General features: G+C 40.6%; 1 protein-coding gene across 3 annotated transcripts in view; it reads right to left on the bottom strand.

Annotated features, from left to right (window-relative positions):
- The window catches only part of PIP4K2A (phosphatidylinositol-5-phosphate 4-kinase type 2 alpha), a 194742-nt gene that overhangs the window by 57266 nt on the left and 122214 nt on the right, over positions 1-15262 (bottom strand). For all 3 annotated transcript variants that reach the window (XM_049881848.1, XM_049881850.1, XM_049881849.1), the window contains one exon: positions 7410-7562. In XM_049881848.1, the coding sequence (XP_049737805.1) occupies positions 7410-7562 (153 nt within the window). The remainder of the gene's footprint in view (positions 1-7409; positions 7563-15262) is intronic.

Raw genomic sequence — 15262 nt, 5'->3', positions numbered from 1 at the left:
TTTTTGATGACTTCCAATTTTCCTAGAGTTATATTTTGTACATTCCACATTCCAATTATTAATGGATGTTTACAGCTATTTCTTCTCATTTTGAGTCATGCCACAGCAGCAAATGAGGCTCCCCAAAGCTTTACTCTATCCACGTCATGAAAGTTGATTCTACTTTGAGAAGGCAGCACCTCCCCAGTCATATTCTGAGTGATTTCCAACCTGAGGGGCTCATCTTCCAGCACTATATCAATGTTCCACTGATATTCGTAAGGTTTTCATTGGCTATTTTTTTTTTTCAGAAGTAAACTGCCAGGTCCTTCTTCCTAGTCTGTCTTAGTGTGGGAGCTCAGCTGAAACCTGTCCACCATGGGTGACCCTGCTGGTATTTGAATACTAGTGAATAGCTTCCAGATCACAGCAATTCCAGAAGCCACCACGGTATGACAAACTGACAGATGTGTGCGGATGGTGCCACAGGGTGGGTTCAAACCACCAACCCTGAAGTTAATAGTTGAGAGCAACCTTTTGCGCCACCTGGGGACTTGAAAGTAGTCTAGGACTACTTAAAGTGGGAACAACATATCTCACGCCTCTGAGCATCACTGAATGTAATGACAGGATGGTAAAATTTCAAAGGACCTCCTCAGGCTGTAGATGGGGGAGCCTCTGTCTGATCATATGGAGGATATGCAATGTTGACCTCACTGCCATGCAATGTTCATCGAAACCTTGTTTGAAGTGGTGCATGAGAAGCAGCTAGAAGAACATTCTATATCATGCCTGGATGAAGTCAGAATGACAGAGAGCTAGGTAGCCAGTGTGCACTGCATCCTCCTTTGGTAGAACTGCACTTACTAAATTTAAATTCGAGGTTGGTGTGATTTCAGCCGCCTATACTGATTTTTTTTTTTTTAAGTTCTATGAAGTTCTTGTATGTTACTCAGTTTGTTGTAGAGGATGCTATTTATCCTGTCACGTGTCCTTTCTGTGGAGAACTCCTTAGAGACAGCTATGTCTGATCTTAGTACCAAGAACGGTTATGTTTCTCCTTAGCAATTCATTCATTTCCATATCCAGACACCTTAGCTGTGTAACTGACTTACTCAGGTTTCCCCTTCCATCTTGGCTGAGAGAAGGCGGGATCAAATCAGTGGCCCTAAACAGCAAGCATGCTGATCACCATGGTATGAATTTTTAGGCTCATCTCAGGCTCCATTTTGGGTCTTTCACCCTTTTCTCTCTTTTTCTATCTTCCCTTTTTTTCATTTATCATATCTTGTATTTTAGGCCATCTTAAATCCTTTCCGGGATAAGGTTGAGAGTAAATACATCAACAACTAAATGAATGAAAGAAATACAGATGGGGAAACTGAAGTTCAGAGATCACCTATGTAACCAGTTCAAAATACGCTAGGACCTAAAGTCTCCTGACTTTTAACTTCGTATCCTTCAAATAATTATACTGATAATGGTGATTCTCGATCATTAAGATCCTTTATATCATATTGAAAATACTCTGTTTCTAAGAAGAAAATAAAACATACATGCTGGATAAATGAGACTTGTCTGGATAAAGAACACGGCAAGAAAATAATTATTCTGTAGTTGTGGGACGAGAGGAAATTAGCGCTGTGAAGTTCCTAGAGCATGTTCTGACTCCTGGTGTAGTTTATGTGACACTGATGATATGTCAAATCTGTATGTTAGGTTGCAGCATCCACCCTAGAGAAAACTTTTCAAATTGTGATTTCTGTAAAGTCAAATAATTCTGAACTCAATGCTGTCATTAAGAAGTTTATATCTGAACTGCATGTCACATTTTATGAGAATAGTATCACAGCCATTTATCAAACCAATATGTCCCCATCCATTGTGAGGTCTCACGTTGCTTTAAACATTCTGGAACAATTCAGAGAAAGTATAAAAAGAATGCATAAGAATGGCATTAAATTCCAAAAGGGAAAATGAGATTGTACACAATTTAAAAGGTGAACAGTTAAAAGCTGCAATCTGTAACTCAATTCATTCAGAAGCCAGAGATGGGGTTTTTGCCCTCACGGTACTATCCTGGCACTTTTAAAATTTCCTTTCTAACAGGTAACAGTGTAAGTGTTGTAGAACACATTTCAAAAGGAATAGATGTTATGAAAGGTTTATTAGTTGTTAAATGAATTCAGAGAACAAATCGGGTTTTCAAAAAACAAATCAGAGGCACTCTTGATTTACCTCAAAAATTTTATGTACTTCTCTCCAAAAATGCAACCGATAACATTTGCAAAGCTTGGAAGAAAAAGCAATTGACAAGAAATTATCTATGATATTAGAACATAAAACATGCCCATAAAGCAATGAAGCTGACCTTTAAACAGACATCTCAGAGCTCCCAAATCCAGGTGAGTACTGTGTTCAAAGTAGACACTTTGAGAAACCAATACTTAATAATAACATTGTTTAAGCACTTTGAGTATTCTTTTGTTAACACAGTCATGGCCTGTAGCACTTTATTTTGAATATCCTTTGTGATAGGCAATCTTTACCTCTGAAAGGTATTTGTAGCTATTTAGGTAAAAAACAAAGCATGACCCTAAAAGCAACTGAGTGTGTGTGATTAGTGATGGTTCCAACTCTGGCTGTGAAGGTGATTCTTGCAATGTTGCAAGCAATGGCCAAATTGACGCCCAAAACAAAAAAAACCAAACCCACTGCCATTGAGTAGATTCCGACTCATAGCGACCCTATAGGACAGAGCAGAACTGCTCCATAGAGTCTCCAAGGAGCGTCTGGTGGATTTGAACTGCCGACCTCTTGGTTAGCAGCTGTAGCACTTAACCACTACGTCACCAGGGTTTCCATAAGACTACAATTTCTCAAGATTACTTAGTTATTAGTTATTGTTATAAATTATCATCTTGATGACAATATTGCTACCACCACCGCCCCCATTTATTGAGTGCCTAGTGGATGGAGCCCCCACGTGTCTGTCAGTTTGTTGTACTGTGGGGGCTTGAGTGTTGCTGTGATGCCGGAAGCTATGCCACTGGTATTCAGATACCAGCAGGGTCACCCATGGAGGACAGGTTTCAGCTGAGCTTCCAGACTAAGACAGACTAGGAAGAAGGACCCAGCAATCTACTTCTGAAAAGCATTAGCCACTGAAAACCTTACAAATATCAGTGGAGCATTGTCTGATATAGTGCTGGAAGATGGGCCCCCAGGTTGGAAGGCACTCAAAAGATGACTGGGGAAGAGCTGCCTCCTCAAAGTAGAGTTGACCTTAATGACGTGGATGGAGTAAAGCTTTCGGGACCTTCATTTGCTGATGTGGCACGACTCAAAATGAGAAGAAACAGCTGCAAGCATCCATTAATAATCAGAACCTGGAATGTACGAAGTATGAATCTAGGAAAATTGGAAATCGTCAAAAATGAAATGAAATGCATAAACATCGATAACCTAGGCATTAGTGAGCTGAAATGGACTGGTATTGGCCATTCTGAATTGGACAATCATATAGTCTACTATGCTTGGAATGACAACTCAAAGAGGAATAGTGTTGCATTCATCGTCAAAAAGAACTTTTCAAGATCTATCGTGAAGTACAACGCTGTCAGTGATGGGATAATATCCACACGCCTGGAAGGAAGACCAGTTAATACAACTATTAGTCAAATTTATGCAAGAACCACTAGGGCCAAAGATGAAGAAACAGAAGATTTTTATCAGCTGCTGCAGTATGAAATTGATCGAACATGCAATCAAGATGCATTGATAATTACTGGCGATTGGAATGCGGAAGTTGGAAACAAAGAAGAAGGATCAGTAGTTGGAAAATATGGCCTTGGTGATAGAAACAATGCCAGAGATGGAATGATAGAACTTTGCAAGACCAATGACTTCTTCATTGCAAACACCTTCTTTCACGAGCATAAACAGCAACTATACACATGGACCTGGCCAGATGGAACACACAGAAATCCAACTGACTACATCTGTGGAAAGAGACGATGGAAAGAAAACCTCAATATCATCAGTCAGAAGAAGGCCAGGGGCCAACTGTGGAACAGACCATCAATTGCTCATATGCAAGTTCAAGCTGAAACTGAAGAAAATCGGAGCAAGTCCATGAGAGCCAAAATATGACCTTGAGTATATCCCACCTGAATTTAGAGACCATCTCAAGAACAGATTTGATACATTGAACAGTAGTGACCGAAGACCAGACGAGTTGTAGAATAACATCAAGGACATCATCCATGAAGAAAGCACTGAAAGGACAGGGAAGAAAGAAAAGACCAAGACGGATGTCAGAGGAGACTCTGAAACTTGCTCTTGAGCATCGAGCAGCTAGAGCAAAAGGAGGAATTGATGAAGTAAAAGAACTGAACAGAAGATTTCAAAGGGCCTCTCGAGAAAACTAAAAAAGATATTATAATGACACGTGCAAAGAGCTGGAAATGGAAAACCAAAAGGGAAGAATACGCTCGGCCCTTCTCAAGCTGAAAGAACTGAAGAAAAAATTCAAGCCTCGAGTTGCAATAGTGAAGGATTCCATGGGGAAAATATTAAACGACGCAGGAAGCATCAAAAGAAGATGGAAGGAATACACAGAGTCATTATACGAAAAAGAATTAGTCGATATTCAACCATTTCAAGAGGTAGCATATGATCAGGAACCGATGGTACTGAAGGAAGAAGTCCAAGCTGCTCTGAAGGCACTGGGGAAAAACAAGGCTCCAGGAATTGATGGAATATCAATTGAGATGTTTCAACAAACAGATGCAACGCTGGAGGTGCTCACTCGTCTATGCCAAGAAATATGGAAGTCAGCTTCCGGGCCAACTGACTGGAAGAGATTCATATTTATGCCTATTCCCAAGAAAGGAGATCCAACTGAATGTGGAAATTATAGAAAAATATCATTAATATCACACGGAAGCAAAATTTTGCTGAAGATCATTCAAAACTGGCTGCAGCAGTATATCAACAGGAACTGCCAGAAATTCAGGCCAGTTTCAGAAGAGGACGTGGAACCAGGGATATCATTGCTGATGTCAGATGGATCCTGGCTGAATGCAGAGAATATCAGAAGGATGTTTACCTGTGTTTTATTGACTATGCAAAGGCATTCGACTGTGTGGATCATAACAAACTATGGATAACATTGCGAAGAATGGGAATTCCAGAACACTTAATTGTGCTCATGAGGAAACTTTACATAGATCAAGAGGCAGTTGTTCGGACAGAACAAGGGGATACTGATTGGTTTACAGTCAGGAAAGGTGTGCGCCAGGGTTGTATTCTTTCACCATACCTAATTTAATCTGTATGCTGAACAAATAATCCGAGAAGCTGGACTATATAAAGAAGAACAGGGAATCAGCATTGGAGGAAGACTCATTAACAACCTGCATTACGCAGATGACACAACCTTGCTTGCTGAAAGTGAAGAGGACCTGAAGCACTTACTAATGAAGATCAAAGACCACAGCGTTCAGTATGGATTGCACCTCAACATAAAGAAAACAAAAATCCTCACAACCGGACCAATGAGCAACATCATGATAAATGGAGAAAAGACTGAAGTTGTGAAGGATTTCATTTTACTTGGATCCACAATCAACAGCCATGGAAGCAGCAGTCAAGAAATCAAAAGACACATTGCATTGGGCAAATCTGCTGCAAAGGACCTCTTCAAAGTCTTGAAGAGCAAAGATGTCACCCTGGAGACTAAGGTGCGCCTGACCCAAGCCATGGTATTTTCAATCACATCATATGCATGTGAAAGCTGGACAATGAATAAGGAAGACCGAAGAAGAGTTGACGCCTTTGAATTATGGTGTTGGTGAAGAATATTGAATATACCACGGACTGCCAAAAGAACAAACTAATCCATCTTGGAAGAAGTGTGACCAGAATGCTCCTCAGGGGCAAGGATGGCGAGACTGTGTCTTGCATACTTTGGACATGTTGTCAGGAGGGGTCAGTCCCTGGAGAAGGACATCATGCTTGGCAGAATACAGGGTCAGTGGAAAAGAGGAAGACCCTCAACAAGGTGGATTGACACAGTGGCTGCAACAATGGGCTCGAGCATAACAACGATTGTAAGGATGGCGCAGGACCGGGCAGTGTTTCGTTGTGTTGTGCATAGGGTTGCTATGAGTCAGAACCAACTCGACGGCACCTAACAACAACAACAACAACAGTGGATGGGGAGTCCCTGGGTAGTGCAAATGGTTCACATGCTTAGCTGCTAACCTAAAGGTTGGAGGTTTGAGTCTACCCAGAGATTCCTTGTAAGAAAGGCCTGGTGATCTGCTTCTGAAAAATCAGCCGTTGAAAATCCTATGGAGCATAGATCTGCTCTGAGATACATGAGGTTACCTGAGTCAGGGTCGACCTGACAACAAGTGGTTAGTGTGTTGCAGACACTGCTAAGTATTTGACCTTACATTTTCCTATTTAATCTTCAGGACTCCATAAATTAGGTATTATTATTATCTCCATTGTATAAATTAAAAAAAAAAAAAAACCGGAGGCTTCAAAGTCCAGAAGTCACATGGTTAGTAAGAGACAGGGCTGGGATTTGAACCCGGAATTGGCCAACACTGGACTTGACACTCTTATTACTGCAGTAAGTCAGTCCTCTCACAACTCCGGGTGAACATCTGCCCCACCATGCCAGCTTGCGCTGGCAATTTATTCCATGAGAGAGAGAGACTGGTGCTCCCGAGAGCGGTTTTATATTATCTCCAGGCAATTTTGAAGAGATAATGCTGAGGGGTGAAAAAGGAGCAGGAAATAGACCAACAGTGACATTCTAAAAGGAGATACTTTCTCAGCAGTAGGATGCAAGCAGGGTAGACCTTTCTGCAGGCAAGAACAGGAAGGGACTAGTGAAGGCGCAATAGAAGTTGGAGGTATAAATGGATACATACTGAGAGGTCAACCCCTAACTTCTGGCAATACACTCCTGAAATGTTGACAAACCCTAACCTGAGTGATTTCAAAATCAGAATGGTGATCATCAAAACTATTATACAGAAGTCTTTGGATGAAGAGCATTATATAAATAGCTAATGATCTTCGTTGAATAAGCATTCCTAAAGGTTAAATGTCAGTAATCTGGCCACAGTGGTTTTAAAAAACCCAGAAGCCCTGGAGGAACAGTGGTTAAGAGCCTGGCTGCTAACCAAAAGGCCAGCAGTTCAAACCCACCAGCCACTCCTTGGAAAACCAATGGGGCAGTTCTGCTCTGTCCTACAGGGTCGCTATGAGTCGAAATCGACTCCATGGCACACAACAAGGATATTTTCATGTCAGATGTGTTCTTATGATTTCCTAACTATGCATTTAAACCATTGGCCTTGATGATCATTAGCCACGAATTTTAACCTTCCCAGAGTTTCAAATAAAATTACCTGGTGGTATTTCTTCAGGATGTTGTGCATTTCGGCGACATCTTCACTCGTAATGGTCTTGATGACGTATCTCTTGTCGTAGGAAGTGTGGAAACGAGCTCCGCTGCGAGCCTGGGAGTCATTGGGAAGGGGTGCGCTCCTGGTCAGGGAATTCTTTCCGGGTGGGATGGGGGCAGGAGGAAGGAAGAGAACCAGTTAGATAGGCCTTTCGGATTTCCAGAAAATTTGTTGTCATCAAAAACATTTACGCTGGGAGGAAATTGATAAGCAGGATGACAACATTTCATATTCATCATAATTCAAATTGCAAATCTTTCAAACAAAATTATAACAGTTTGGGTATGTACTGTGATTCTGATGTCTTTAAAACTGACTGATGTCTAGAATTATAATCAAAGTTATTTTGTTCACCTTGTTCTTCTTTTCAGAGTTGGACAAGAGCTCAAATTTTCTTCTGAATAAAATTATGTTCCAGTCATGAAAGAAAAATTTACATTCACTGAGTGTCTGCTTCTATGACAGGTATTGTACCAAGCATTTTGCACAGAGTATTTCTTCCAATTCTCGTAACATTCCCAGGAGGTAGGTACTATTAATACATCACCATTTTACAGATAAGGAAATGGGGGTAAGAAAAGTTTATTAGTTGGGCAAAGGTCACAGAGCTAGTAAGGGTAGAGCTAGAATCCCATCTCCAGTGTGGCCAGCTCTGAACTCAAGTTCTCAACTAGTAAACTATGCTGTCTGTAGTGTGACCTGGGAGGACTCAGGCTTTGTGGCAGGGACCTGGGCAGGTGTCTTCTAACAAAGCTCCTCTGAGGATTCTGATTTGATTCATTCCCCCACCCTCTCCAGTCATTTTTGAGAACCACCAAGTTCCTGGATGGTGGACAAGGAGGGCTCTGAGTTGGGGCTCTTCTAGCATCATCTCATTCAGTATCTGATTCAGGCTCATTAGGTAAGTCTACCCTTCTTCTCTCAATGTGACTCTTCTGCTTCTATCTCCTGTTTTCTTAGTGCCTCCAGGAAGCCCTTCCCCACTTTACCAAAGCCTTCTTACACTGGCCATCCAGGCTAGTGGGATTAGCAAATCCCTAGCACCTAAGGAAGTCTGGCCCTCATCTCAGCTAACACTGTGATCCTGAGTATTGACCTTCATTCCCTGCCTGACTCCACTGGACTGGGGGTGAGTGATTCAAAGGGAAAGATGCATTCCTCTTTAGCTTCTTCTCTAAAGGTGGACATTCAAAAGTCCTAATGAACTAAACACTGTCCAGTTAAGGGAACACAGATGTCTTTAGAAGCAGGTGATATCATTGCACCATGGATTTTCAATGAGAGTTCCCTCTCTGTCTAGTATATTCAAGTTTCCTTATCCTTTCCTTCCTTTCTAGATGAAATCCAATATAATCATGTAAGGCATAACAAAATTGCAGTAGTGCAGTTGCTCATGGAGGTCCTTCTCTTGATGAAGGGAGCCGCCCATGACTGCATCCTCATTTCCTAGGATGGGCAGTGGCACCGCTGAGGCATGTCATTACATTCTGAGGTAGCAAACCTTGATCTTAATGCAAACAGCATACCTGTCACACAGAGACCCAACGCCGCCCATTAACTTTATTTCATTTCCTTAGCTTATAAGAAAACTCGAGAGAAGGAAAAAAAAAAATGTAACTCTCAATGACTTTAAGTAGTGGGATATGGCAGTGTTCAACTATTCTTGAGACAACCGAAATTCATTGGATAGACAGAAAATTATAGCTCAGGATTAACAAGGGTTTAATTCTCAATTACATTTTTTTCTAAAAAAAAAAAATCCTCTTTTACATTACTTCCTACTTAGAATAAAAGGAAAGAAAATCAAAAGTGAATATCCCCTTTCAGAGTTTTAAACACTAGCCAAAAAAAAAAAAAGCAATTATTGCCCTTTGTTAATGGTCTTACTTTTTCCTCCCAAACATAAATTTGCTAAGGGTAAATAAGAACTCCAGGAATTGTAAGAGCACAAATTATTTTCAGGCATAAAGTCAAAGCAGGATCAACTTTATAAATGCCAGGTGGAACAGATTAAAAGCTGTAAAACAGAAAATACATTAAAAAACAACTTATTTTTTGGAAAACATAGTAAAGAATAACTATATTCAGCAAAGAACTGGATTACAGCAGCTTTGGTTTTCATAGGTGGTCTTCTTATGCATATTGGGTATGGTAGTAGGGTGTTCCCTCACAGGCGACAGCGGAGAAGTGAAGTGAAAACTGCATGGTCAGTGCTCCTCAAGCTTTAATGAGCAACTGAATCACCTGGGGATTGTGCTAAAGTGCAGATTCAGTAGGTCTGGGGTGGCATTTTTAACAAGCAGATGATACCGATAGTGCTGGTCTGCAGACCACATGGGAGAACCAAGAGTCTACTGAACTGTGGTCTAGTGGATAATGGGTAAGGTCTAGTGTATTATGGGAGTTTAAGTTATAATCACAGAGTCACCTGCATTAATGCTCTTCCCATTATGCTATGTCCAACTGGGAAAAATGGGAAACTATTCACGGATTCACAGCACTCACTGTATTAATTAATGTTTAACAATAGTGAGTATGTACCACACCATGTACGGGTTTATAAAGTAAAGGACTAGAAATGCATAATCATATGATGCAATTACTCCTTAGATCAGATGCTACCTCCTTCCAAATTCTTTGCGTTTCCCTTCAGTTTCAAAGACATTGTTATAATTATTAATTATGCAGTTTGAGTTAGGATACTGTCTTAACCCTAGGATATAAAACATTGTGAATTCTAATCTTGAGTCTGTCTCAACTCTCTTTTTTTTAATAGCCACTTGAGTTGTCCCAGCCCATAATATCTACTTCCAGTATGTGCAAGAAATTCTTTAAGGCTCTTAGTGTTCAAATAATTAGTAATGTTAGGAACAGACACTTTGTCAAGCTGAGAATGTACCTTTTATATCACTATGTACATAAAAACATATGAATCAAATTTATTGAAAGCCTTATCCAATGGATAGAGAATCAGAAGAGTTAATGCAGTTGTATTAAAAAATGCTTTATCCCTGGAAAGATTCCAAGGCCTGGAAAAACCCGACTCATTATTTCATATTTATTTTCACAACATTCTTGTGAAATATGAAGAGCCAGGTGCATTTTCTCTGCTTGAAGATAATAAAACTGAGGTATGATGGATGGAGTCTAGTAATATGTCCAAAGTCTCTGCCTAAAGCTTCATGCGAGATAACCAAAAGGGCGATTTATAAAAACAAGACTAAAATTTTGCCATTCTAAACTAGAGATTTTTGTCATTACTAAATATAAACCTTTGCCAGTGTTAATCATAGACTTTTTTTTTTGTAGCTTTTGAAATAAAGTAGAATTGTTCGTTCTTAAAGCAGCACACTGCAATGGTTAAGACATTGGTCTGGGATCTAGAACACGCTCTGCCAGCATCAGTCTGTGGATATGCCATTTAGCCTCTTTCAGCCTCAGTTTCCAGGTCTGTAAACTGATGGAAAATGAGCCCAGGGAGATAGGTAGGCTGAATTAGATCTCTAATTCCGGCTTTTTTATAATTCTAAAAAGGTATGCACTTGAAGACATGGCCCATTGCTCCAGGAACTGCTGGGGGGCACAGAACTCAGAAGGTGATTCGACATGTTTCCCAACAACAGTCCAGTCAGAAGATAGTACAACCATCATCTCAGCAGGGGCATAAGGATTTAGGAAACCAGGAGAGAGATTAAAGAGAAGATGACAATAGTTCAAGGAACAGCATAAAAATAACACTGCATAGACTGCAGATGCATTCAGGACAATATCTGCATGGAAGAGAAAGGTAGCCAAGGGAAGGAGGTCATGACTGTATATTGAAAATTGTCATTGAGTTACCTAAAAATAGTCTGCTATCTAGAGAAACTGAATACTGAAAGTCTTTAATGTGCCTGTTCTGTCACAAAGGAAAAACAAATCATAGCATCATACAGGATGTCTGGACAGGTTGGGGAGGCCAAGAAGAGAAAGGCCCTGAGAGAAACAAAACTTGGGGGTGAGCTCTAGTTACCCCCAAGGGGTCCCTCCATGTATAAATAAATCTCATAATCAAAGAGCGTTAGAGCTGCAAACAACCTTGGAGATTTTCCCAAATCAGTCAACTTATAGGTAAGACAGATCCAGAGGGCTGGAGCAGTTGCCGCCATCTTTACCCCACTGTGCTGCCTCCTCGACTGGGCTCTAGAGCCTTGTGGGCATTATGTTAGGACAGCTGATACAGACTGTTCCGTGGCAACAAACACCTTCTAATTATAATTTTGAGCATGAGCCAGCTGGCACAAAACAGAGCCTGTCTTTATGTTTTCAATTTTGCCAAGTAAAGTGTGTAGAAAACATCATCAATAACAGTGAGAATGTTAATGCAATCCAGAGTCCTTTAATTTGCACTTTTATTAACATGTGTACAAATCTATCTTGACTCATTCTAGGGCTATTCATTAGTCGGCTTTAACTGAAGGGGGTGGGAGTAGGAGCTGACCTCTCTGGAGGCAAGACTGAGACAGATGTGAGTTTGTGTAGCAAGGTTTTAGGACAGGAAAACCATGTGCTGCTGAGCCCTGGGCTTGAAGTCAGCCAATTCTTGTAGTGCGAAGACAGGGCTGAAGGATGCTAGCATTTATTTCCCTACCAGTCCTGCAGATGGTGACAACGTCAATCCTGAGAATTCATCACGTTTCTGACCATGTGGCACACTTCCTCATGTCTATTTTAATTTATTTACATGTCCTGAGAATTAAATTCTCCTTAGGCCATTGGCTTCTATCTTTAGAAGACTGTCATATCATCTCTCTGTCCCTGCTTAAAACTACATGGGTTTTCTTGGCAAAGAATGCCAAGTGTTAAAAGGAGTAATCTTTTACTTTGGGAATGCTGAATCTGGGTTACTCTCTACATATTAAGCTGAACAAAACAAGAAGAAGAAGATGAAATTTGTAAGTTAGTACAAGATTTGCATGCATGGAAGAAAAAGTCTAGCTGAAAGCATCACTTTTTTTTTTTTTTAATTGTGCTTTAAGTGAAAGTTTATAAAGCCAGTCAGTCACTCATACAAAAATTTATATACACCTTGCTACGTACTCCTAGTTGCTCTCTCCCCAATGAGACAGCACATTCCTCTTCTTCACCCTGTATTCCCCATGTCCATTCAGCCAGCTCCTGTCCCTCTCTGCTTTCTCAACCCCCCTCCAGACAGGAGCTTCCCGCATAGTCTCATGTGTCTACTTGAGCCAAGAAGCTCACTCCTCACTAGTATCATTTTCTGTCTTATAGTCCAGTCCAATCCCTGTCTGAAGAGTTGGTTTTGGGGACAGATTCAGCCTTAGGCTAACAGAAGGTCTGGGGACGATGACCTCCGGGGTCCTTCTAGTCTCAGTCAGACTATTAAGTCTGGTCTTTTTACGAGAATTTGAGGTCTGCATTCCACCGTTCTCCTGCTCCATCAGGGATTTTCTGCTGTGTTCCCTGTTAGGGCCACCATCCATGGTAGCCAGGTATCATCTAGTTCTTCTGGTCTCAGGCTACGATGTAGTCTCTGATTTATTTGGTTCTTTTTGTCTCTTGGGATCATAATTACCTTGTGTCTTTGGTGTTTTTCATTCTCCTTTGCTCCAGATGGGTTGAGACCAACTGAAGGCATTGCTTTTTAATTCTTTCTCACCTTAACTACCTAATAAAGTCAATGTGTGAGATGAAGATCTTATTCATCCTAAGGGTTGAAAAGCATCATTTACAGGGCTGGTTTGGCCATCTTCAAGGTAATTCCCATTTCCAAAGTAAAACAGTCATTTGGGGGAACTTTTACCTTTATCTAGCTATCTGTCTTTATCAGAAAGATGCCAGGTAAAATTACCCAAAGAAATCTACCTAGGGTTTGGAGACATCTACTCCCATAAGAAAACAAACCCCTTGTACATGGGGAAAGCTTAGAGACTATAGTAAGGTAAGTAAGGTAAAACTTTTTAAAATTAAAAATCTGGGACCTGACCTATTGGTTTAAAAGGGTGAATTTGCAAAAAAAAAGGTTCTGGGAATATTTGGAGTCTAAGTCTCAACATGGAAACCCTGGTGGTGTAGTGGTTAAGTGCTATGTCTGCTAACCAAAAGGTCAGCAGTTCGAATCCACTAAGCACTCCTTGGAAACTCTATGGGGCAGTTCTACTCTGTCCTATAGGGTTGCCATGAGTCAGAATTGACTCAACGGCATCAGGTTTTTTGGTAAGTCTCAACGCAATACAAAGGCAATTTGGGGTGAAATCTTTGACTGGTCTTTTGAAATGCTTCAATATACCTTTCCCAAGTTGAGAAGCCACCAGAAGAGAGCACGTTCACAAACCCAATAAGTATACATTCATCAGAATGTTCTGAACATCAAAATCATGTCTCTGTTTAGTTTAGGGGTCCCTGGGTGGAACAAATGGCTAAGCACTTGACTACTAGCTGTAAGGCTGGCAGTTCAAACTCACCCAGAGGCATCTCAGAAGACAAGCCTAGAGATCTGCTTCCAAAAAGTACAGCCCTGAAAACCCTAAGGAGCAGTTCTACTCTGCATACATGGAGTCAACATGAGTCGGAATCAATTTGATGGCAACTAATAACAAATAACAACTGTTTACTCATACTTTATTCATATTTTTTTGAAGTTCATGCTGCCATTACCAGAGGATTGATGACTTTTCAAGTTCCAAAGAGTACTGATGAAGAAGTTAGGAGGCAATACAGCATGGTGTTGGACATGGAAGGTTTAGAAGTCAAGACTCTGGGCAAGTTATTTAAGCCCTTTGTGCCTCAGTTTCCATATTTGTAGAAAGGTAATAATAGTGAGAATAATAACACTAAACAAAAGTGTGTCTGGAGGTTAAGTTAGATACAAAGTTTTTATAATAGTGCCTGGAATACAGTCTAAAATTCCCTGCCGTAGAGTCGATTCCAACCCATAGCGACCTCATAGGATTTCCAAGGCTGTAAATCTCTAAGGAAGCAGACTGCCACATCTTTCTCCTGTGGAGCTGCTGGTGGTTTTGAACTATTGACCTTTTGGTAAGCACTCAACTGCTTTAACCACTGCACCACCAGAGCTCCTTTGGAATACTGTAATACTCAATAAATAATAGCTATTATTATTATTATAAAAAGTAATTTTCAACTTGGAAGATATTTAGAGGTACAGATCAATCTTAAAAATACATTATCAATAATAAAAAGTTATTATTTACTGCATTTGGTAAATGAAGTTAAAAATTAGGAAGGACTTGTAGAATGTCTTCCAATTTGCCTTTGATTACTTTTTTAACGCCCCTTTGGCCAAGCCTCTGGGTTACAACCAGGGAAAATCAAGAGCCACACACTCTCTGTTCACTTTTACTACAAAAGTAGGTTATTTTCTACATCCCTCAATAATTACAACTTGTATTTTTAAAAGAGAATTTAAAACATTTTATGAGGCAGTTTCAAGTAGAAAATTTCAACTCACAAAATCTTCCTTCTATCCTTGGTTCCTCCCAGGATACTGGGAGGGATGTTCACTTCCCAGCATCCTCTCCTGCTCACATCCCAGCATCCTCTCCTGTTCACTTCCCAGCATCCTCTCAAGCCAATCAGGAAAGAGGGGCCCAAAGATGAGCAGAGTCAATTTCCAAAGGAAGAAGAAGGTGATGAAATAAAAAGCACGGGAAGAGAGTTGGGGTGACTCCTTCTGAGAGAGGAGGGAAAGAGAGAAGGGAATGAAAGTAGGATGGCTGAAGATGTCAATGAATTTGCAGGTACATGAGAAGGAACGTAGGGCGGAGCTCAGACGT

Source organism: Elephas maximus, chromosome 4 (assembly GCF_024166365.1).
Source record: "Elephas maximus indicus isolate mEleMax1 chromosome 4, mEleMax1 primary haplotype, whole genome shotgun sequence".
In the NCBI taxonomy this organism is placed as follows: Eukaryota; Metazoa; Chordata; class Mammalia; order Proboscidea; family Elephantidae; genus Elephas; species Elephas maximus.
Note: the sequence above shows the minus strand (reverse complement) of the source record. Positions and strands in the feature narration are given on the sequence as shown.